The following is a 25,796-nucleotide window of genomic DNA, read 5'->3' on the forward strand; positions in this document are numbered from 1 at the left end:
TGTTCTGGTACCAGAGGGATCAAATGTGAGCCTTCTCTGGTCCATTGTTGCCGGATTCAGCTAGATGGGTTGGGGTTGTGGACTATGGCTAAGAATCAGCTCTGGATAGTCACATTTGGGCCAACGCCAGCTTCCCGAATCAGACTAGTCTAATTGTAAATCAATTAATCACTTTCATTTGTCCTCAAAGGGCAACTGGCTGTGATTCTTGTGTGTCAGTCATCACAAGTCTGTCATAATGTAGCAAGAATGTGTACTTATGGCTGTCTTTGGACAAGTGTCATTTAGTAGTGTCCAAAAGTAGATATTATAGGTATAAGAAATAAAAACAAAAGACATTAGCGGTAAACATTCAAAAATGTTGTTGTTGAACATTGTCTTGCAGAAATGCCAAAAATGACCCTGGTATTAAAGATTTAAGGAACCCAGTGGAGCAACCTATGGATTCAGACATTATAAATGTTCTTTGTGGCCTCGGAGTCCAACACAGTTCAATAGTGTTTGTCCCTTTATTCATTCCTCAATCCATACAGGCAGGTGACATTTAATATAGTTGGTGTTACTGCGACCGTAGAAAACTACAGTAAATGAGCCCAACCTCAACCACATAGTTTAGAGAGTTGTAGTAGTAGAAATCATTTGGTTCTGTATGTGTCTCTTACCTTCCTGGATGAAGTTTGGGTTGAGAAGCTGGAACACAGACGAGGTCAAAGGTTAAGGTTTCAGTTGATAATAGTAAAAGCCACTGGAAGAAACACTATATTCAGATATTCATTCAGTATTGTTCAGCATCCTCTTTTCTGTTCTCATTATTTTTATTTTCTGCAATTTGCCACTGACACTCCAGTGTCATTTCATCTTAACATAGATTAATGAAAATCATCTGCTTTTTGACACATCAACTCCCAGCAACATGTCTTCACAGTCAAATCACAAGTCTTTTGAATCAAAAACTTGTGCATGTGTGTATGTGCATTTGTACCTCCATGCCTGTCTTTGGGTCGAGGTCATCATCACAGTCTGACTCATCTGAAGTGTGAACCTCCTGGCGGAGAATGGAGGAGGAAGACAAGGAGGAAGAGAAAAAAGATGGAGGCGTGATGTAGAAAAGGGAGGTGGGGTTCAGGCAGTGGAGAAGAGAAATGATAGATTGGGAAATGAGTGGAGTGAGTGGGAGGATTGTAAAAGAAAGGAAAGCAAGAAAGTAAGAAAAAAAAGGAGAAAAAATGTGGAGGAGGAAATAAGAAAGATGGGGGAGGAGAGTGGGTGGTGGATGAGGCTCAAAAAGAGGAAGGTATAGAGGGGAGAGAGCAGAGGAAACGGGAGATGTGGAGATGAAGAGAGAAATGAAGAAGAAGAAGAAGAGGTGAGGGGGTTGAGGAGAATATTAGAGATGTGTATGTTTATTAACAGCAGGTGTCTGGAAGAACCTTTAGGTATTAATGTGGAACAGCACTGAAGAACTTGTCTTGTCCACAGAGAATCCTGTTTGTGGGACTCATACTCACCTGAGAGCTGTCTGGGTTTTGGTCTTTTCATAAGATTTGTGGACAGTAAGAAAAAAATAAAATAACACCAGCCTTATAGCTTTATAGCACTCAGTTGTGGTTAGTTTTTTTTTTTTGTTTTACTATTCAGCTTTACATTGCTGCTTCCTTGTCCCCTCTATCTATTGTTCCCTCTTATTGTAGGTTAAATGACCTATTTCACACTCTATTAAGCAGCAGCCAACCACTCCTGAGTGGTGAAGTCAATGAAGGAGCTTCCAGCTGCAGTTCCTGTCTTGGCTACTAAAAGCTGGCTCCAAGAATGTTTTGACTTCATTTAAGTGATGGAGAAAATCCCAAAATATTTATTTTAAAAAAGTCAGTCAAGCTTTTCCACAAGAGTTCTGAAAAGCCAATTTTAATCGTCAAAATTTCAAAAGTTAATCTTCCATAACAAAGATGTCTCGGCTTAAAAGGATGTGTGGTTTTTGATTGTCAACAGACTTATGATTGATGTTGACAATTGTAGACAAAGTGTGGACAATCCCTTTGAGGCAGGATAGTTGCTATTCAGAAATAATTACTGTTTAACTCAATACAACCCATTCACAAGATGCATTTGGATGCAATGTATGCTGTATTTGTTTATGGTGGGAAGTCAAAAGTGGTTTATCTATGCTTCTTGGTGAGCTTAGAAATAAAAGCCCTGTCTGCAGCAGAGATCCTTCTTTTCAAGTCTGCAGATGAAGTTCATCAAGTTGTTTCAGCTCTTGTGACCCTTTTGACTTTCAGGCCTTTTTCACAGCAGACATTTTAACTTGTCATAGTAGGAAGAGCACAGATGTTACTAACAACATCAAGTGTCCCAGTGAACCATGACAGTGTGACAGTGAGCCAGCATGCACAACACCAGGAACCCTGAAACTGAAGCTGCTAAATTTAACCATTTTTCATTTTATTATTTACACCTGAGTTTTTCCTACTGTGGCGTGTCAAAATGTCTCACTTGACAAAGGCCTATTGGTGTTGAAACAAGTCCAAATTTCCTGTAACCTAAATGTGTTTTCAGTGCATGCAGAGAGCTTTGACCTTTGCTGCAAAGATAACAGAGGCATTGTCTTTATTTTTAGGATACACATCTTTCCACTCTGTGTTATTTGGTGACATTTTGCATACCAAACACTTTCGTGCTGATTTCCATGTTAGTCCACTACAGTAAACCGGTTAACAGAGTAACGTCAAAACAAAACAAAATTAAAAATCAGCCAGTCACTACGTAAATTCTACCTCTATCCATGCACGGGGACAGAGAAATAAATCAAACAAGACAAAAAAGAAATAAAAGTTTATTTTCAATCAGTGCATTCAAGGGTTTGGGGGTAAAAAAAACAAGATTTAAAAAACTTCAGTGGTTCTCAACCGTCTAAGATCTTTACATGTTGGAATGTCATTTTTGTTTCCATAATTAGTAGTTCATTTAGGGCAGAGGTAAATGCAAAATGCGAGCACTGCCTTTGTGTTGAGTTCAACATTGATATGAAAATTTACGCTGTCAACCAACTGAAAACCATCAGATGACAGTGCTGTCTTGAGTGAAGGGAGACTCCAAAATGGAGGAAGTTGGCACATATATCCCTAATCTGCCAGAGAACTTCTCCACAAAAGAGGCATAGTCTGCAGCCTTGACACAGACGTCAACATTAGATATATGTGTTGTTAAAAAACTGTGTGAACTTGCAAATGTACTAGCCAGCTAGCTTGGCAGGTTATTATGGCTGGCTAGTGCTAGCATGTTACCAGTTAGCTTGCCAGCTATTGTAGCTCACTAACTTGCTGTACAAGAAGTCATAAAGTTACCAAGCTTCCACGACCGCTTACTTTACAAAGACATGCACATGAATTTTGTCTGTCTGGTGTGATCGGGTACATTTGTCCATCTCAAGGAACGTGTATCTAAACACAGGAACTTTTAATTGTTTTCCTAAACCTTGAGAGAAATGTAGCATTCCTAGCACTGTTAGAAAATGTCTCACTTCCTGCCTGAGGCAGGTTGAGAACCACTGCTGACACACAGAAACTACAGTGTGTATTTATGGGTATGCACACACACATGCGCGCACACACAGGTTAGGAAAAAAAAAAAAACTAAGTGGGGCGAGGGAAGGCAGGTGAGGGGTTTCGGCACACACATCACCAGCGTACGCCGTCGGCCTGCTTTACTCACTTTGCCCTTCGCCCCGGGGGCAGGGGAGGTAAGCGGGGGAGGGGGCGTGCTTTCTTTTGGCTTACGGAGGAGGCCATTTTCCTGACCTCTGACCCCCACCATGGAGACCTCCTTGGCTTCAGCGCGCTTCCTGGCACGCAGCGTGTTCCATGACATAGACTTCCTGTACGATACAGGAACGAGAAACATCAACCATCCAATCAGAGAGAGGCTCAGAGGTGTCCAGCTTGTTCTGGCTGCAGAGGCAACATGGCTGTCAGGGCGCTACTTTCCCAGGACCCGCTGTTAACATACTTACGCCATCTAGTGGTTATTTGCTAATTTGTCAAACAGTGAACTGCTGTACAGCTTTGTTTCCATCTAGATACAAGGCTTAGTGTCAAATATTCATAGACATTGGAGCTCAATACTTACATTCTTAAATCTTTAACTGTTAAGATCTTTTTTAACATTATTTTTCTATTTACAAAAACATCAGTGTGCTATCATTAGCATGGGGACATGCTATAAAATAAAATCAGTTTCTCAAAAACCTAGACTGACAGATGTTATCTCACCAAAAAAGTAGCACAGCACGCTAAAATGCTACCAGAAATGGTACAGGAAGGTACTGTTAGAGTCAGTTCATCAAAGCTACTCAAAGGGATACAACATCCCCAAGCTCTGCTAACTATCAAGTGCTAGTAGTGGTGAAGCCATTTACTGTGAGCCATATTACAGAGATATGGGATCCCATTTCAGCCACCAGGTGTAAAACCAAACTTAAATATTTATTGTTTTTTTATCTCATGTTATTAATTAAAAAATGTGATATTATCTGATAATTATGAGAAACATTATTTCCTGATGTACACTATAACGTACCATTCATTCTTGTTTGCATGGAAGCCCACTTTACTATAATTGTGTGATACATAATAACATTCACATTCGATAATCATTAGAAACTTTATTATCTTATCATTATGAGAAATTATTATCTCATAAGTTAATATGTGTCTCATAATTATGAGATAATACTTAGTAATGAAAGACAAAACTTTGTGGTAGATTTTCCTTTCCTTTTCTTTAGGGGACAGAAATGGGCTTCCATACCATTAAGAATGAATTGTACATTGTATAGTGTACATTATACACTTTCATTGTCACTCCTTGTAATCAGTGCATGGCCTTCATAGTTTCCTCTGTCATTTCTATGATGTTTGTCAGTATGATCTAAATGTCTCTGTCGCCTTGTGTCATGTTGTAGCGGGTCCTGACATTGTTGCCTGAAGCTGCAGCCAGACTCATCTGGTCCATCAAGATACAGCAGAGGAAGGACAGAGTGACAGATCGACACTGGTCTGACTTTATTGAGATAGAAATAAAGTAAGATTGACTGGAAGAGAGAGAGACAAAAAACATGAGACAAACAGTAACATACTGTACCTTCCTCTAACACAACCACAGACAACACGGTTAATCTTACATTTTCAAAGAATCACACCAGCAGTTCTACACACTTGTGTTTCCTGTAGACTAATAACAATTTTATGTTAATTAATTGTTACTAATGAAAGTTATGAAATAATATATTACTCTTATTACTATATATTTCCTTTGCCATCAACACTTTTGTAAGGTCAGTTGACAAGCCTAGAAAACTTTCAAGTACACTTTGAGAGGATGTTCATTTTTACCTCCCTCACTTTGGAAAGACAGCATTAAAGACGTATCTTTCTTTTGCAAAAATTTAAACCAAAAAACAGTTATTTCCATTTTTATTGAACCATCTTCCCACTTTAATTCATTAAATTGTACTTCATAATCCTGACATCTGTGGAGTCCCAAACCGTTGAGGTTAGTAAAAACTTAAAACAAACATCAAAATAAATGTCACTACAATAAAACAACAGGTACAAAAAGCTGAAATGAATCATACAGGGAAAAGGTGTAGAAAACTGTTTAATACCTGTCGATTTTGTGTTTGACAGAGAGCCTCAAGTGCTGTTTGATGTTTTCTAGACTTAAACTCTTATGTAATGAAACACTGCTTTATCTTTTCACTCTCACTCATTAAGGAGACTGATCTGTAGATATAATATAACCTCATAAATATAAACTAACTCATTGTTTATTTCATGTTTGTGTCATCTTCTCCATTCTAAGTCAACATTGTTCACTCCTTAATCTATCTTCCATCTCAGAGACATTCTAATGGTATGACAGTGCACACAGAAGTAGGCAGACTGCTCAGTTTTACGTTTACCGTTGTAGTTTATTTACAAATATTAAAAACTACAAACTGTCAATCACCTTCATCCTAACGCAGAACAAAACAACTTCACCTTTACGTCGCTTTGCTAACTCATGCTCAAGTCCAAAAGGTTTATTTTACATATTTAAAATACATTTAAAATCATTATTATTAGACTACCAACAGTACAATGATGACCGTTGCCATTAAATGAAACATATTGCACAGCCTGACTTCATTCATATTTTTTCTCATCTTAAATAGTGCAAAAGGGATTTTTTTTTTTAACAGGAATGTGCTAGAGCCTCAGTTGAAAAACCAAAATTAACTTTGTACAGTGAACTGCCGACATAATAAACAAAATCAACATGAAGGAGGAAAAAATCCAACTTTGTCCATAAAATAAAATAATAATTAACAAGGCAGAAAAACAACAACAACAACAACAAGAGGGATAAACACAAATCTGTATAGATTGCCACAGACAACAAAATAAATCTTCTCCTCTGCAGAGAATGGGGCTGAGTCCACCTGAATGCCCCAGCTGAGTTTTTTTTTTTCTTTCCAAAAACAGTAAAAAAAAAAGAAAAAAAAAAAGAAAAGAAAAGAAAAGAAAAAAAAAGAAAAAGCAGGGTGTTAGGAACTGAAATAAGAGTCCGGTTTTAGCTCCACATGAACGGTTCTCTCTCTGGTTTCCAGAGTCAGTTACAAGTTACAAGATTTTATATCCAGTCTATCTCTGCAGGATAACTCCTCAGTACTTGTTTACATGGAAAATGATCTGTGTGTGTGTGTGTGTATGTGTGTTTTAGTTCGGTCGCGGGCCTGAAATCCATTTTCATGTAGTTGCCACAGAGCCGTCAAGTGACAATGGCTCAGAAATAAAACTGTCACTGCAGCAGCTTGATGGACAGTAAGAGACCAGTTCTGTACCTTTTACCTCCAAGGAGCAACAAGGGTAAGTCAGGAGTTTAAATACCACAAAAAAAGTCTCATGTGAGGTCCAACAGTTCGTTTTTAAGGGGAAGAGGGAGACGAGGAGGAGGAGGAGGAGGAGGAGGAGGGGGGAACGGACATGAGGGGACAAGGAGTTGGGAGATTAGGGATGGGACCTGTAAAAAAAAAAAAAAAAAACGAACAAAAATGGGTTGACAGAGCTTTGTCACCTCAATGTCTCTCATCCAATCCAAGTGCTTGGTTTCGAGCCTGACCAAGAAGTGCGTCTGTCTGCGGGTAAAGAAGTGCTGGGTGGGTGGGGGACTTACTTGATGTTGTTGGCATCGGCCACCGCCGCTGAGAAGGAGGAAGTAGAAGAAGAGTCTTTTATGGACTTTGTGGGCGGGCCCAAGACATGTCCCGGCACCCAGCCTTCAGCAGCAGGCGATTGGCTGTTGGCTGACCGGTAAACAAGGTACATGTTCTGCTGATTGGTGGCCAGGATTTGGACGGTCTCCCCCTGACTGACGCAGATCTCGTTCTCTTTGAGCGCCGAGTAGTCCTGAGTGACCAACATGGTGGAGGAGACGCCGTTACAGCCGCCTTCGCTGTCCTGAGGAGCAGAGGAAAGCAGAGGATGGCGGAGCAGCGGAGCAGAGGAGAACACGCAAAGGGGAGGGAAATCAAGACAAGGACAGAGAGCAGGAGGAGACCAAAGGAAAAATGGAAAGGAATGAGGAAAAGAGGATGAGGACAACGTTAAGGTGTGTTTATGTGGGTTGGATAACAGTCCTCCTGGCTGTGATGCTGTTGCGGCTGACCCCAACCTGAGAGGGAGCAGAGGGAGGATCGAGGAAGAGGAGGAGGAGGAGGAGGAGGAGGAGGATGAACAATGATAGTGCGGAATGTCAGCCATCTGTTTAGTTAAAGAGTGCAACAACTCAAAGTCTAACCAGGCGATCGACTCTGCTACTACAGAAAATCTGTAATTTCATTCATTTGCAATGACAACTGAAACTCTGGTGCTCATTTGAAGGCTGTTTCCTTGGTTGGAAAAACAAATAACCAATCAGAGCTTCGTAGGTGGAGCAAAATTTGCCACAAAAATGCCACCATCTGCATATTTCTTTGATCCCCATGCCAATTTTTATGATTTACAGCTCAGCAACTTCTACCGATACGTCAGTCAGTACAGATTGGTTAGGGAAAAACAACCCCCTTCCTAAACAAAAAACTGCAGGTGGGTGTTAACTTCTGCTACTAACTACAAAATAAGGGAAAAAAAGTCATTATTCATTTCCAATGGCAGGCCACTACACGTCAGAGAGGTATTGAGATTTGCAGCTGAGTTTTCTAACTCCTGCGCAATATAATGTAGATAAATGAAGTTCAAAACTCAGCAACATATCTTTCCAGATAGTGTCGTGGTTACTCTGGATAATCCACAGACCTTGCTGTCAACATTTGTCACCGGAAACCATTTTCTACTGTACCTACATTGTACTGGGATAAAAGCAAATTTCAGCTGCACATCTCTCAAAACCACAGAAAATAAAAGAAAAACTATCTTCAGGGTTTGGAGCCACTAGGTGTAAAATGGAAAGTAGGCAGTTTAAAAGGTTTTCAAACTGTGTAGCCTTTAAGACTTTAGTCTTTTGGCCTATTTTTAAATGAGAGTATTTTTTAAAAGCTCATAACTAGAACACTCAAAGTCTTGTTTTCAGGAACCTTTCTCCTAAGCTGAGGGTGAAGGTGCTTTGACGTAGAGCTTGGCAGGTCGTAAAGTACAACATGAGCAAAGCTGCAAAAGCAAAAGGTGCTCAGTCAAAGTAGGCCACACAGAGAACAGCTTGGTAGGTATATATATATATAAATCAACACAGTGTGCTGCTGTCCACCTGCAGTAGCCCAGATTTTAACCTTGGCTTTTAGGAACAGGTACCAGACTCCCAACAGACAAAACAGAGGAGAAGTGTTCTTCATGCTCTAGTTCACTGTCTGCTGCAGTCTGAGGTCTATGAGTAATGGTCTTTATAATACTTTATTGGGATCATATTTATTATATGCGGGGAGTTACAACATGGCATTCTACTGGAGATGTTCTAATATTTCTTTTCAGTTAAGAAACTGATGTTAAAGATGTTTTATTTTAAAAAACTGTCAGCAGTGAGATTCACACACCATGATATGAAACCTTGACAAGACACAAAAGAAGAACACATTTCTTAAATATACTGCATGCCAAACAGAACAGGTCCACAGAGTAAAAGGTCTGGAGTGAAGGAAAGACTCTCATCTGTCTCATCAGTCAAAGGCAACTCTGTCAAAGCTGTCCAACGTTTGACAGACTAATCAAAACAGAAATTTATGACAAAAAAACAAGCCAATTCCTATGTAAATCCAACAACCATAAATACTTTTTGCCAGCGTGTCTGTGAGTTTGCAAGAACTCACCCTGGAGTCGAAGCATGATGACCCGCCGTTGGAGGTAGAGACTTTCATCTGGCTCCTCCCTCTCTCTGTCTCCTTGTCTCCGAGCCCGACCGCTGAGGAGGGCCGGCTGTGAGACGATGTAGAGGGCCGGTTTCCGGAGGTCGAGCGGTCCCTGGTCAGGGAGGAGCTGCTGCCTCCTCCTCCGCCCTTCTCTTTCTGGTACTCAATGGGAGACTGGAGCGCTACATTCACACATGCACAATTGGCGTATTGTCAAATTTGCTGATGATACAGTGATTTCAACCTTTGCCTTGTTCCTGCTTCACAGGAGCAGGAACAAGCTCAAGGTGCTAGAGTTAAGTATAGACTTTGTATCATGTTGTCATCAATCATTCCTTTATCTTAATGTTAACAAAACTAGGGACATGATTGTAGATTTCAGGAAATCCTCCCCTTGGAGCCTGGTATATAATTACATATATCTCGGGACAGTTATTGATAGCAAACTGTGCTTTGAATCGCATGTTGATTTTGTTTATAGGAAAGCTCAAAGTCTTTATTTTCTTAGGAAAATTGACTCTTTTAATGTTTGTGGATCCATGATGACCGTCCATGATGTTTTATTGCAGTTTCATTCCATCTGTTTTATCTTTTTGCATCGTGGTGTGGTGTGGGAACCTCAGCCTGTCCAACAAAAATAGATTCAGTAATCTTGTCAAACTGTCCAGTAAAATTACTGGAGTGTGCCTGGTTCAGCTTTCTGACATCTATAATAAGCATGTTCTTAGTAAGGCTGAGGCTGTTCTGGTTTGCCAAGATCATTCTTTGTTCAGGGAGTTGGAGTTACTTCCATCTGGTCGTCATTTTAGGGTACCAGTTGTAAGGACTAAAAGGACTAAATCATCCTTTGTTTCGGTGGCTGTAGGCCAGTTGAACTCTTGCCATACTTGTTGTATATTTCAAGCAGGCTGGCTTGCGAGGAGATTCTCCCCTGGAAGGAAGACATAAATTGTGTCTGTTTTCTGGTTTGTGTTTTACTGTATTGTGTGTTTGTCCCATGTTATTTTTTTGTTTTTATGACTGATATCAACTGGCTGCAAACCAAATTACCAAAATGAGTGTTTTGGATCCTGTTTGTTGTGCTGTAGAGATAACAATGTTTTTGCATGTTTTTAGTACATTATGTAACTTCTGATCTGTTTTGAATGCAGTGATGTTGTTGATTTAAATGTATTTGCCTATTGTCTTTTCAATACTCTATTCAAATGTACTTGCAGAGACTTAAATCCTGCCAAAATAGCTCACAGTGAACACTGCCTTTGTTTTTCCCATCAAAGTTACATCACGATTATGTGCAACTCAGCTGCATGCAGCAAAGGTGATGTTGAATGGTAAACATCAACATCCATGAAGCTGGCTATTGCACAGCAACCTTTTCAATGTAAGTGATGCCAAAAGAAAAACAGCTAAAACCTTTAACAGCAAAAACATGAAATTCAACTGTATGATCCAGTAAAATATCAGAGATTCAGATCAGAGGAAACTTCACTCTCTTGTTCAGGGATGAGAAATTATGTCACGCTTCAGAGGACCACATCGGGTGCGTGTGTGTTTTCTCACCGGACAGGAAGTTGCTTTGAGCGTCCAGGACTTCCTGAATGTGTCGGACCCAGATCTGTTTGATGTCGACGTTGGCGGCCTGCAGGGTGAAACGCTCCGACGAGCCACGACACGACAAGACAAACTTACAGGGATCGTTATCCACACTCTCCTCCAGACCAAGGTAGGATATCTGTGGAGGGGGCAGTTTTAGTGTGATCACAATTTATAGATTTCTTTATTTTTTGTACTTTTTAATTGTGTTAATGCTTGAATGATAAATACTCCAAGCCATTTTGGTTGGTCGAGATATTTGTCTTGCCTTTCCTTATTTTTATCAGTGTAATATAATCGAGTCGATCTGAGCGACTCTCAATTATTCCTTTCATTAGAAATCATTATATAAAATGTGCATCTCTAGTGTTATCCTGCAGAAAATAAACACCATCGTTCTGTGTACCTTGATGCTCTTCTTGAACTGGTACCCGGGGGTGGACGATCCTTTCCTGAGCAGCTCGCTGAAGATGACGATCTGCTCAAAGAGGAAAACTCGTCGTTCTTTGGAGCGTGACAGGACGCCGGCGTCCTGCTCTGTCACAAAGAAGGTTTCCTGCTGCAACAGTTTCCCCTGACTGGTCAGTTTCCCCTGCAGAGAGACGTGATTGGTCAATGCCTCATGTGTGTCACATCTAGTCTGTCTTTACTTTCTCTCTCTGCTCTTAAACGTCTCCCTTCCCCTTCTCAAATCTTACTGCTCAAATTAATTTTAATTAATTAACTGGTCAGTTGTGCAAACCACTTATTAATTAGCAGAACACGAAGTGAACGTACCTCGTATCCCTGCAGCCGGCCTAAATTCATCATGTCATTACACAGTTTAGGAACCTGAGACATCAAATCTACTGCTTTCTGTAAAAGAAAGAGAGAGAGATTTAAATCCTTGGTTATGTTTTAATTTCAGGTGCCTGTCACTCTCTCAGGGAGGACACTGGATTGGAGCATTAACAGGCATACACTCATATCAATATGTAATAAACAAACATCCACACACATCCTGGATACAGGCAGGGCTGTAAAATCAGGGTGAATACTGCATGTGTAAACAGAGATATAAAGTTGTGATTATACCTCAATTTGTTCACAGTCCATTCCTGCCTTGGAGCTGTACTTCAGGAAATCCTGAGGAGAAACACGAGTTCAGCATTAACACTCAACACACTGTCAGTTCAGTTCAATGTAACTTTATACCCTGAAAGTCACACAGACAGGTATGTGTGACAAATAATACACACCGTTGAATACAATTGGTTCTGTGGGAGATGACCCAGCAACATTTTAGTTTGTTATATTTGTATTCTCTTGTCGAGTCTACTAGGGGTCCATTTATAGATACAATAACCAACATGGAAACTCAACATCTCAGTTTGAAATTTCTCCAGTTAGTTCCCTCAAATTAGTGATCAGTGTCCTCTTTTTACTATTTTTTATCTTAACTGTCCATTTCCAAGTCTGTCCTAAAGGTTTAAGCTGGTTCAGTGCTGGTAAACCAGTGGAAGTGGATTAGTTTTTTCTAATCTGAGAGCACAGATTATTAACTCCAGGTGAAAGATTAAGATTACACTTGTTTACAATGGTTTCTATTACTACTACTACTAATACTACTGTTTACTATATCTTATAGTTTTAAACATTACATCATTTACACCTAGTTCGCAAGAAATTTTACATAGCTAACAGCTGTGTTAGTGTGTTATGTAACTTCCATGTAATTTTTGCATTTAACTCTTTAAACCATTAAAACTACACATGACAAGATTTTTTATTGCATGATAGACGAGAGAAAAGGTTATTTTATAGATTTTGTAATCTTTATATTGCAAAAAAATATATATTTATATCTCTGTATGCATGTGAAGGGGACATTTTTCTTTGTAAATCATCCAATTCAACATAAAGAACCATATAATGACATCACATGATGTATCTCTTGTGTGTAAGTTACCTTCAGTAGCAGCTGGTATTTGGTGATTCTCTGGATTGGTTTGATGAGGAAGTCACTGATGGTCAACCTGGACTGGATGTCCTGCTGGATTCCCTGGAGGAGAAACACCAACAGCATCAGTATCCTTCTTTCTATTAATCTAATTCATGTTTCTAATATATGTATTTGCTCAGATGCCAAATAATATGACAAAGAACAGACTCTAAAATCAAAGCCAGAATGTGGCAAAATCAAAGCCAGAATACATCCAACTTACGTCAAAATATGTGTCATATTCTGCTACGATGAACTCTGACTTGGGCTTATTCTGACAATAAACCACGTACATGTGTAGTCTTCTCTCCTGTAAAACACACACACCAGTTTTTTTCCAGACAGCAGATCACAGTGGACAAGGAGCCTAGCGATTTCTTCAGGTCAAATATATATTGCTACTAAAGTCATCATCATCATCAGTGTGTCACTCACATGTTTGATGAAGAGCTCAGGAAGGTGTTCGTGGTCTTCCAGACATTTCTCCAGCTCTCCTACGAAGAAACTGACAGGACAGAGGAGGGATGTTATTTGTTAGCAGATACAAATAGAATAAACTTAAGGCTGCAGTCAGTCTCAGCTTTGGGTCCAGGGCCAACCTTTGGACACCAATGCTGCTAGAGACTTACTCTCTGTGCCAGTCGTAGATCTGGTGGATGTTCCCGAAAACGATTTTGTCTTTTCCTTTCATGTCGTCTGGGACGCCCTTCTCCTCAATCCTCTTCATGAAGCCCTGAAGGAGTGACAAAAGGGGGTTGAGGATGCTCTGCTCACTTCTCCTCATTGATGACAAATTTTTTTTTTGCTTCTTTGCCTCTTTTAAAGCTGTATATAAAGGTGGAGGGATTATCTGCCCCTGAACAAAGATGTGTGTGTGTGTGTTCCCTCAGCAGTGGGTGACTCACCTCCACCACGATGCCTAAGTCTTTGACGTAGTCCTTTTCTGTCTGAATCAGCTCATTCAGAACAAACCTGAGCAAAACAAACAGCGCAGTGTTTTATTATAAATGTCAACTGTAATGTAACCAAAGGTTTGTGGTAGTAAAAGTAGTAGAAGCACTAGAAGTGGTGATAAAATTATGTTCCTCTATACTGAAACACTCACATCCGTCCTCTCATAGCTTTAGCTCTCTGCTCCAGCTCAGGGTTTCGTGGCTGGACCGGAGTAGTTTGTTCTGGTGGAGAGAGAGAGGAGAAGCCGGGGTACGCTCCTGGTTCCAGAGTCTGTGTGTAAAAGAAAGAGAGAGAGAGAAAGAGGAGGAACATTGTTTTAAGTTGGATGATGTTATAAAAATTATGATTGCACTGTGTATGAGTGTTACTATTTTATCTAGATCATGATGAATTGTTCCTGTTTTGTACTGCAACTCTGCAACATCAGCAGACTCATCAGCCAAGGATAAAGGAAGTTCAGTATTATTTTTGTAAAGAGGAAGATGTAGAAATTAAATATCACTGGAGACAGGGTGAGACATGTAATCTGGGGGTCAGTTAGGCAAGATGGCTCCTGGACAGGAGAAGTGAAAACAGACATGACGTTATTTATAAGTCTGTATTTTGATAGATTAAGAAAAGAACTGTAACGCCCACTTAAGGTGTATAAAACCCTGTTGTGGGCGCTCCTCTGGGAGCCTTTTTCTTTGTAACCTAATCCTGCATGTTGCATTGTGAGACGCTCCTTCTTGTACAAGAAAATAAATTCTGTTAAATTTGATACTTTGGCTCCAGTCTCTATTGTTTAATGGTCATTAAGAAGAAATTTTTTTAACAGATGAAATCATCTTGCAACCTCCGTTTTATTTATAATAGCCAAGAATCACGGATTTGTCTCAAAGGGCTATTAGACCCATGATTCTGACAAGAAAAAAACTTGATAAAAACTAAACAAACAAACAAAAAAAACCCTGACTGACCTCAGCTTCAGGCAACACTTTCTAATACTAACATCAGAACAATGAGACTATTTCATGACACCAGAGGGCAGCAGCAGCTTGGCGGTATCGGGAATAAATGGAAAACAGCCATTGTATAATCATTTGATGCCTCTCTGTAAACTCTGCGGAGGCAAACTCCCCCCTCTGCTCTGCCTGATTGGAAAACTTCGAATAGTGGAAATCCAGCACCAGATCTGAGCGGCTGATGGTGATCCGTCACTGTGCCTAACTTCTTCAGATAGATCTGCTGACATGAAATCACTCCAGTGTGTGTTTGAATTTCATAACAGTGAGCAGGTTCTTTGTTCTGTTTAATCTCATGGCGTCATTTCAAACAGTAGATCACTCGAATACACCAGACAGTGTTGAAAAATAATATGCAAATATGTACCAGACACATTTATACACCACTATAGATGTAATATTGTACATGCACAGGCATGTATGTTGCACAATGTCACACTGCTTTTGTTCAAAACCCTCATACTATATATTACAACACATACTGCATGCATGTATGCATTAATATTAACTATATTATATATATATATATATATAATACTGAAAATATGAACACTGCAGACAAGTATACCACACACACCTAAACACAAATATAGTACAACACATGAGTGCACTACACATATTAACTATTGTATTAATTTGGTGAAATGAGCACAAGACAATCATACATAGTGTGTTAGCTTCATGCTCGCACGTGCACAGGTTGTGTTCACTTCAGACTTTAGGCACATGATGCCTGATTTGGAAGATGACTGATCTGCACATCATATGTTTCAGGTTTATTCCTATTATAAGGAAAACCTGCTACATGGCACATCTGTCCCTCCCAAACATGCACACAATCATACACACTCACCATCTTGGTTTTAACCAGTTTTTCTATGGCGCTAACCAGCTCTGCAGCGCTGGGCACCTCAGAGGACGACTGCAGAGACGTTAGCAAGGATGAAGACTGAGAGAGGAAGAGGAGAGGATAGAAAGCAACAGCATGTTAGGAAGGACGGCGGGAGGAAGAAGAGGGAGGGAGCGTGGTAAAGGAGAGAAGGTGTGCAGCAGTGGGAGAAGAAGAAGAGTTACAGCGAAAAGCAAAGCAAAAGGAGAAAACTGTCAGTGAAGGAGAGGAAGCTGTTAGATGAGAGCAGCAGATCAGAGCTGAGCTACAGATGGTCAAACTGCAGGATTTCAACACAAATACCTTCAACCACTGCAAACTACTGCTAATCTAAACCTAAAATGGAATGATAATGATAATAATTTACAACATAATATGCAGTTCAAATGACTAAAAAAGTGAAATATATATATAAAAAAACACCTGAACACCCAAAACAAGTATGAAATATAAAAAAGTTGGACTTCATCAGTAGGAAATGTTTGACAGATGTTAGTGGACACACACAGGCTTTTAGAGAAATTGATTTCAACAGGTGAGATAAAAATAAATAAAATCTAAATGAAGATATTTGAAGTAGACCTCTTCTAACTGTTAGCAGCCTACACCTTTAAGTGAAAGACTTGCAACGAGAATCAATTTCTCCTCGTCCTCCTCTTCCCGCTACCCTCCTCCCACCTTGTCATCCTGAGCTGAGGGGTCCTTGATAATCTCCATGGGGGGAGGCAGAGGGGTGTGGGCCTCCTCGTCCTGCTCCTCCTCCCCGCCGCTCTGCATCCCGGACGACGTCTTGGAGAGGAGGTTACCATCCTTACTGAGGACTCTCTGAGGCAGGAAGAGGCAGAATTCAGAGTCAATTACAAATGAAAAAAAACACTTTTTAACATCTTAGTGGTGAACTGTCAATATATCAGCCTATCCAAACAGCTCTCTCGTTGTGGTCTGGTAAGACTTTCCATAAGGCTGCAAGGTAAATGACTGACAGGTCTTTCCCTTTTATAATCTACATGAATCCTTCATTCAACCATATTGGATGAAATCTCTCAGTTTTTTTATCAGTGTTTGCTTCCAATTTTCAGTTTGAAAAACAACAGCAGCTGCTCTTGGAAACCTCAGACTTCTCCTAAAATCTCCCCAAAATTAGTTTCTGAATCAATCTGAGACAAATAATAGGCCATGAAGGCTGATTCTTGTTTCATTTTATGAAGTTCGAGCAAGTGGTAAATCCCAGATAAACTATTCCTGGCTCTGGTCAGGCTCGATCAGTTAAAATAAATCAATAAATCCTTCAGAGCTTACGTGCTAGCTTTGGCAGGCCGACAAACTCCGCAATCAAATACAAAGCTGCAGTCATATGAGGTTTAACTGGTGGAACTTCAAGTTGCATTTACTTAATTTAAACTGCCAGGATATATTGTCTGAAGAAGAGTTCTTTCCTGTGTTTAATCATTGTAACTAATGCTTGTGTTGCTCCCCTCTGGCACAAACAAAAACACTTTGAATTGATCTGTTGAGCTTGTATGTATTTTGATTCTCCATTTTGTCAAACTCCTATTCTAGCTCCGTCTTACAATCAATGGGCCTCATGCAAGAAGCACTCAAATTTGTTCTTAAAATGCACACACGGTACCACATTTTCATCATCGTGGCTGCCAATTTATTCAAAAGGTTTTTTTTTTTTTAGATTTTATGATTTATGGCCATATTTTGGCGCAGCAGCTTCTACATTTCAGCAGTTGTTGGAAACTTCTCTCATTCTGACAGCTGCATCCGTGTCTCTGCAGGTCTCATGTTGTGTTGCAGCTGACGGTCTAACATCACCTGTAGACTATCATATTCTCCTCTAATATCTCTGTGACTGTAACATGACCGCCTCTCATCATGGAGTGCTTTGCTTTAGAACGTTTTTTTCTAATTGTTTCAGATCTACTACCGTCACTCATACATTTGTTCTGTGTTTGTCTGCTGATTTCTGAAAGCAGGACTTGAAGCTGTGTTTTCATCAACAAGTGACATTCATCAGGATGAAACGAGCAAGTTCAGGCAGTTAAGAGAATTTGTTGAATCCGACTTGGAACACTTGTACGAGAAAACCTCAGACAGAAAAGTTAAATAGTTTTAGGACAAAAATACAACAATGTTCTTGCACGAGGCCCATTGTCATTAAACTACCTGTCAGCTGAAAACCTTTTAGGAACTAAGAAAAACAGCATTGTTTGTCGTCGGGCTGTCATGTGTTTGAGCTTTTTATGAGTTTGTTTTAAAAGGGTTTCAGTCTCTAGAAAAGGTTGTTATATTTTGTCGAGGCATAGAAGACACAGAAATCACCAAAATCTGGGTTGCAGGCTTTCATATGACAACAGTGACGTATCATAATAACATATTGTATATATTATATTAACAAATGAAGGACTCCAAACGTTATATAGTATCAGTGATCAGTGAGTAAGTCTGGACTTTGACTAGTTTGTGTGTGTGTGTGTGTGTGTGTGTGTGTGTGTGTGTGTGTGTGTGTGTGTTTGTGTGTTTGTGTGTCAGAGATAGTTCTTTAACATGGAAAGAGGAACTTTACTAAAAAATAACATAAATGGAAGTAGTGGCAAATTAATCCAAATTCAATGACATTTGCACACAGACAAGGAGAACTCTTTAGTAAACTCTGATTATGTAAACAGGAACAGATTCACCCTTTAATAACCAAAACATACATTCAGTTTATGAGGATTAGAGCTGACAGATCCTCAGGTCAACACGTCCAACATATAAAGATAAACATTAGAGCACATGCAGACAGACTTTTCACATAAAGCTAGTTGAAGTGTAGGTAATTTCCTCTGTAAATCATCTTTATATTTACCTCACAGATTGTATGTTAAGTGTCAAAACATCGATAGATACCATGTATAGAAATTCATCACTGCGCAACACGAATTACACAAACATGCTACTCTTGAATCTGACTGCTTACCTCATCGATGATGTCATCCTGCAGGGCAAGGTCAGGCTGTCCCAGGTCAATGCTCTTTCTGCTCTCCTCTCTTCCTGTTCCTGGTCCTGCCAATCAATCAGTAAAACACTCGATCAATAAGCTCATTACTCAAACACTCATCAAGACGTAAACGTTTTTTAAGAGGTTTTGAGCAGACTAGAGGTGGGCTGTGCTTTGAAAGATTCAAATGTCAATGAAAAAATAAAATATTTTCAAGTTAAACATTCCTATGTCTTTCCTTATGTTGCTGGAATAACATTGGAAGAATATTATTGGGGATTTTCTACAATTTAGCTCCACAAACTAACTCAACCTTTGAAAACCTTTCCTCTTGGTGCATTCAAGAACGCTCGGACATTTTTGATTTCATAATTAGCCAATTAGCAACATTTTTAATGCAAGAAAAACAAATTCACATGATCCTTTTGATAATATTTGTATGCTTATTAATGATCTACAGCATCTGATAATCAAATAACTTGAATGTAATGCTGTTCAGTTAAAAAAAAAACCCACAAACATTTTTTTTTTTTTTTGCAACATTATTACCAGACTGATTTTCAAAGCATACCATAATGAAACCAATGGCTACATGGAATGAAAAAAACCTGAAGAAGAGTTAACAGCATACTTTGAAAAGTGGCAGTTTGTGGCAGAATCCAGGCTGTCATTGTTGTGCAACACATATCTGTCAATGGAGCTCAACTCGTGGTTTGAGTTCAACTCTAACTTGTCAGTGATGTGTCATGTGTTATGTATGATATGTGTCTTACCAGTCTTCTTCTGTTTGTTATTGGGGAGTTTCTTGACAGAGCTGCCGTGGCTGAGGCGGCGGACTGGACTGGTCAGCCATTTTCTCAGAGTGTTTCCGGAGCGTTTGGGACCAGGAGAGCTGGACGGCAGCGAGCTGAGGGAAGGCTGCGGCTGAAGGTTCGCCACTGAATCTGTCTTCCCATCGGAGCCACTGACAGGATAGTTTTCTGAAAGAAATCAGAGAAGTTGACTTTTTAGTAAGATCCAATCATCTTTCATTAGAGGTTACTTACTCTACTTCCACAGTGTTTCAAGTTTTTATAAAACTACACTTTCATTATTCTTTCTTGTTTTAATTTCATAAGGTTCAGTCATAAGAGACAAAGTTCTTTATGGTGTTTTGTAGATAAATAGAGGAACATTTTTTTAGTTTGGCACCTTTAAACTTCATGTCATCCTACTCCACTTGTTTATCTTGTTGTCACTCAAACAGAAGTTAGTCTCTGTATACTGTTTGACATTTATAGTCATGTTAAATCAGCCGACAGGAACATTTAGTTCACACACTCCCCGATCATCAGTCACATTACTGCAATCAATCAGCTTTTCAGCCTGTCAGTAATTTCAATAAATCAAAAAAAACAGGAGGAACTTCAGTCTTAATAGTGAGGATGTAATTAGATTTAAAGCCATAAATGAAATGCAAACATCTGTAATGTCATATGTGTTGTTGTCTTTGTAAGTGACAATCACACTGTGAGATGAATCTGTCTGTTAATGAAAAACAAAATGTGTTTAGCAGCTGTTCTCATATCACACACGCCTCCTCTGATAATACTGTTAATTCACACATACACATGTTGGAGATTCATTCCTGCTTTATCTCCTTTGGTATTATGTGTGTTGGCAATTCAGTTCACTTTCAAATGGTTAAAGGTAGATAATAAAAGGACACGAAGATAGGTAACCATTAACAGACTGCTTTTTAATTTGACTGCTTAAGCAAAGTGAAAGCTTTTGATTGTGTCCAAAGATCACAAGGAATCAGGAAGTAAGCACTATCAAATGTGTCGACTGTTAAACTGAGATTGTATCACATACTTAGAATTGCAGGGTGTGATATCACATAGTTTAAATGGTTTGGACCAGTTTGGTTTCAGAGAAACAGAAAGTAATGTTGCTGTGAAACATCCAAACACTCGTCTTTGTTCTATTCCGCTACGAACTTTCTCTGTATGTGTGTGTGTGTGTGTGTGTGAGTGTGTATGACACTGTAGTCATGTGTCAGGAGCATGGTGGATCAGCTGCACTCACACACAGCTGGGAGCTAAGGGCTGTGGCTGCTGTGGGGTTGGCTGTATGTGTGTTTCAGACGGGAAATGAAAAGGTCAAGGGTCAGTGGGATCTCCTGAGGTGTTCTGTTGTACTATGAGCTTTTTTTTTGTTTACCTTCATTTCTCTCAGTATTTAAGTCCTACCTCCCTTCCTCCTACCGAACCCTGTTCTGCTTTTTATCTGAATGTCTTCTACTTGTACGCTACTGTCGAGCTGCAAATGGCAAAAAAGGATGTGATATTTAGTTATTTATCTAAAACTGTTTCCTGCAAGATCACCAATAACATCTCTTTCACTTCCTAGATCACAAGCATGACAAGCAACAGCAGGTCAAAGCTCAGCAGCACCAAAAATATACTCTACACTGCAAAAAGACCAAGACCAGGACTAAAGTCTGTTTGTAAGGTCGTGTATCACACTAGCTTCTGTGCAGCAATCATTTATTGCAAATGTAGATTTTCCATGTATGTTTCATAAATTTACTTTTTTTAAAAAAAAAATTATATTTATTTGAACTCTTTTAGCTATAGTTGAAATAAACTCTGGATTTTTTAGGCCAATACCAACATTAATAAATCACATAACATCAGCTGATTAACACAAACAAACTTTTTATAAGGATCTTTTCAATTAGGTTCTAAGAACTCTTATGACCAAGATACATACTGAGCAAGCTAATATCATCTGATTTATCGTTGGGACTCACATTATTCTTCATTTAATATATAAATGTAATTATGCATTGTAACTTAATGTAATCTAATTGTTTCCATGAAACTTGCTTCATAAAGGTTGACTGGTTATCTAAACCCAAACCGCACAACAACTGCTGCTTCAGTTAAAACCAAATAATATTATCCAAATAAGATATTTTTGTCTGACAGTGACAGTTTTCTAAAATCACTTCCTCATGAGTCTGCACTAGTGGTAGTTGTTGCTTTAGTTGTTATCAGACTGTGTCAGCGGCGTGGTCTAGATTAAACACTCTGTCCAAAAGTCAGCCGGTGCTACTGAGGTGCACTCTGTTCCTCCCACTCTTTTTCTCTCATGAGACACACACTCGACATAACAGAAATATGACGGCACAGAGAAGTGGAGCGGGATGTAGTACTATTTTATATCTACATAACCTCTGGGTTCAATACAATTCAGAACATGTGATTTACCCCTGGTGCAACAGAACAACTGTACAACCCAGTAATATGCTTACTCCAGTATATGCGCACACACCAAAGGCATTGTATAGACTATACTGCATATAATGGTGTTTATATTTTTCTATTGAATTATTTAAGTAAAAATACACACACGCCACTTTGTCTTTTCTTTTTTAGATTGCAAGTCCTATGTGCTTGAAAAGTCACTTGAACTTGACTCACTTTCAGCTCAGGAGTTAAATAATGTTGAGTGGCCCACAAATGTGAGTTGGTCCGGAGGAGGAGCAGGTGAAGTGCTACTGTCAGGGGCCCACCTAAAATTATTTATTTTTATTTTAGATCCTCTATATAGTATATGGAGATATCAGTAGTTTTGTATTGTTTTGATTGATTACAGTTGTACCCATATTTGACATATTTCAAACCAACATTCAAACACATTCAATTGACAAATGTGTTCTAGTTTCTTCACTTTGTAACAGGACTCTGGAGTCACATTGTGTAACCTCTACACAACAAACTCTGCTAGTGGAGATAAGAGTTGTAGCAGTAAGTCACATGGTTTCCACTGTGGTTTCCTCTTTATCACTTCATATGTTTGATACAGTGTGATTAAAAAGCTAAACATCCAGCTAGTGATAAGATAAAAATGAGGAAAAAAGCCTTTTGAGCGTAATATACGGTTGAGATCGAGGTAGGACTGTGTCCGAGCTGCACATTTACTCCCTGCTGTAGACTTCAATTGAACATTAATCAAGCGTGTTTGTCTGTATGACAGACCACAATCAGCTCTATTAGCTCAGTCCCCAGCTGAGTTAACATCTCCAAAATTTCTCACTCTGTCTCAGTGTCCAGTGTTTCAGTGGTTACTCCCTTAAGTGCTATTGAGCAAATTCAGTCATGTGTTCCTGAGAGTGGTAAACATGTCATAGGTGACCTGTTCTCTTGTGTGTGTGTGTGCGTGCTTTCAGCAAAACCAATGTTAGTGCTTGAGTGGCCTTGAAAGCTGACTGACCAGAATCTCATTAAGGACTGGAGCACAAACGCACACACTGACTGATAAGACGTCATTTCTTTGACCTTTCCTTTTTCCCAAGAAAGGTGATGAGTGATGCTGTAAAACCACAGCGTGCTGCTGTCAGCTGCTGAACACTAAAACCACAAATGACCATACATAGTTTACATATTTGTTGCATATTTACTGATGACCTTCTTCAAAAATTATTTTATCATCTCGCAGTCATGTATTTTTAAGCAGCATTGGTCAATTAGTCAGACAGTCAATCAGCAGACTTCATGCTCAATATGATGGAACCAAATCAAGCAATTTTCAAGTCTCTGAAAGCTGATTTTTAGATAGATTTAAAAGATGTTCTCTATTTTTATTATTGTCAACAAATCCCATGAAAGGACAAATGCCAACAGCATGTTAGTCCATCTCTGGATGCTTTCTGATCTCTGTAACTTTTCTGTGGAACTGAACACTAGTGCATTTGTTCTAAATCTTTTTAAAAAAGACGACTATTTTCAGCTGAAGATTAATAGACATTTGGTGCTCTAGTAAGTATTTATGGCAGCAGGACAGTGTATAAGGAACTGACTCAAAATAAACTACAGTGTCCATGTTCAACCATGGGCCTGTTTTTTCATGATTTTTCATTGGGAGTGGTTAACCAGCGCAGTGGAAATGCAGGCGTATATGTTTTGTTTAATTATTTGAATCCATTGAAGAATGAAATGTATTTATAACACTGTTTAGGATTGTGTATGAGGTCATTTTTCCCATTAGTGAGTGAGGGCTGACAGAGTTGCAACTTTTTTTAATACTCATTTGACTAATAATGACTCATACTGGAAAATATGCACTGTGTTGCCCTTTGAGACTGGAGACGCGCTTTACTTGTTATCCACAAACAATAAACAGCGGCCTGCTTCATCTATGGTTGATTGAAAGTTCTGTTGTTGCCTTAGAAATAAATGGCATCAACACCTCATTTCTCTTATATGTTTGTGAAGAATAAATATGGTTGACGAATAAAACTGTTAGAATTCACACATTAAAATGTCATTTCTGGGAAGTTAATTAGACTTTAATTTCAGCACCATGCTCTATTCAAACAGCAGAGCACAATCGTGGTTTTGATGCCTCTCCCAGTGTGGGGGTAGTAGAGATGTGACAATTATATTTTATCATCAGGCAAACCAAACAATCCGCTCATGATTATATCCAGAAAAGACATTCCACACTTGTGATCTGCGGTACGGTGAAGGAATGAAGAGTGCCAGGAAGGAGGGTGCTATCACACTGGAGAAAAAAAAAGGTGACAAACATTCAGACATGCCAGTCTTTGAGACAGGAAGTCTTGAGGCGTAGTAGATGCTGCATCAGGATAAAATGCCAGATGATCATCTTGATCTCATTTTTGTTTCCTAATCAAAACCACAGGTCTAACAGATCATGTCATTATTAGAATATCATGTTGTTTGATCCTTCACAGCAGTAAGTAACATCTGTAAAGGGTGGCTTTGAATTTAAATCTTCAAACAAGACTCTCTCATTTGTATTTCATCTTCTATCTTCCTGGTAGCAACATGCCCACAGCAACGCAAGCCTCCTTAAACAAAACATTTGAAACAGAAATCAGTCTTCATTAACTGAGGTCCCAAACTGGACTTGTAATGTTAATTAAGTAATGTTAATGACTTTCATTTAATTATTAAGTATTAAGGGGGGAGTATTGCAGCATTACTTCTCTGTATAACAGTAAAGAGCGAGTCTACTCCAGAGCACAGCAGTGTCACAAAGACGGCCAAAGTCAGGTGAGACCAAACAAGGAAGCTTTTGTTCTGTAGCCAACAGAAAGACAGACTGTCTACTGTTAAAATCCCCATCACTCACTATCTTTAAATTACACACACACCCACACACACACACAAACACACACACATACATATTGGACACTGCATTGACTTCCATTCATTGTGGACAGCCTAACCCTCAGAATAGAGGACCCCCGGAATGACATTTTGCCTCATTAGGACTGGACTTTGTTCCCCATGAGGACTAGTGGTCCGAATAAGGTTGGTGCTTATACTGGAAAAGGTCCCCAAGAGGTGACAAAAACACACACACACACACACACACACACACACACACACCTGACATCCAGTCTGTAGATACTAAGAAAACAGTCTTAATGTAACATAACAGGGTTTTTGTCTTGCTCCCTTTCTCTCTCTCACACACACTTACTCACAGTCGGTTTCATTATGTAATTACACTACACACACACACACACACACACACACACACACACACACACACACACACACACACACACACACACACACACACACACACACACACACACACATTTTGTCCATGAATGGCTCTATTGACAAGAGAGGACTGAAACTCAGATCCACAAAGCTCGACACACACACACGCACACACACACACACACACACTGATCATCTCTTCTCTTTGAATACCTGACTTCCTGTTCTGTCTTGTTTGGCAGAAAGTTTTTGGGATAGCTGGTGTGTATCTGCCCTGACCACTGAGCCAGGCAGGTAAACGAACCTCCAGCTGGTCAGACAGTGTCAACAGCTTGTTGCCTACACACAGTACTTTCCTCTCAAGCAGGACATCAATATTCATCCCAAAATATAACCCCCAAAAAACAGCACTAGTTTTAAGTTTTTACTGCTTCTCCCCACGAAATACACTGAAAAACTGCAAAATGTTCACCAGAGTTTACAGAA

The 25,796-nt window shown here is 39.4% G+C and overlaps 1 protein-coding gene across 4 annotated transcripts in view; it reads right to left on the reverse strand.

The window, feature by feature from the left end:
• The window catches only part of kalrna (kalirin RhoGEF kinase a), a 156,695-nt gene that overhangs the window by 8,678 nt on the left and 122,221 nt on the right, over positions 1–25,796 (reverse strand). The window contains exons 41-59 of one of the 4 annotated variants that reach the window (XM_067604265.1): positions 19,560–19,766; positions 18,766–18,851; positions 16,476–16,622; positions 15,762–15,857; positions 14,056–14,174; positions 13,856–13,922; positions 13,580–13,683; positions 13,386–13,455; positions 13,174–13,260; positions 12,918–13,010; positions 12,044–12,094; positions 11,747–11,824; positions 11,376–11,561; positions 10,937–11,108; positions 9,338–9,558; positions 7,213–7,496; positions 3,712–3,874; positions 983–1,045; positions 663–690 (exon numbers count right to left, since the gene is read on the reverse strand). In XM_067604265.1, the coding sequence (XP_067460366.1) occupies positions 663–690; positions 983–1,045; positions 3,712–3,874; positions 7,213–7,496; positions 9,338–9,558; positions 10,937–11,108; positions 11,376–11,561; positions 11,747–11,824; positions 12,044–12,094; positions 12,918–13,010; positions 13,174–13,260; positions 13,386–13,455; positions 13,580–13,683; positions 13,856–13,922; positions 14,056–14,174; positions 15,762–15,857; positions 16,476–16,622; positions 18,766–18,851; positions 19,560–19,766 (2,322 nt within the window). The other 3 variants (XM_067604262.1, XM_067604264.1, XM_067604263.1) reach the window with 3 other exon arrangements.

The sequence above is a fragment of the Thunnus thynnus genome, chromosome 11 (assembly GCF_963924715.1).
Source record: "Thunnus thynnus chromosome 11, fThuThy2.1, whole genome shotgun sequence".
Taxonomy (NCBI): Eukaryota; Metazoa; Chordata; class Actinopteri; order Scombriformes; family Scombridae; genus Thunnus; species Thunnus thynnus.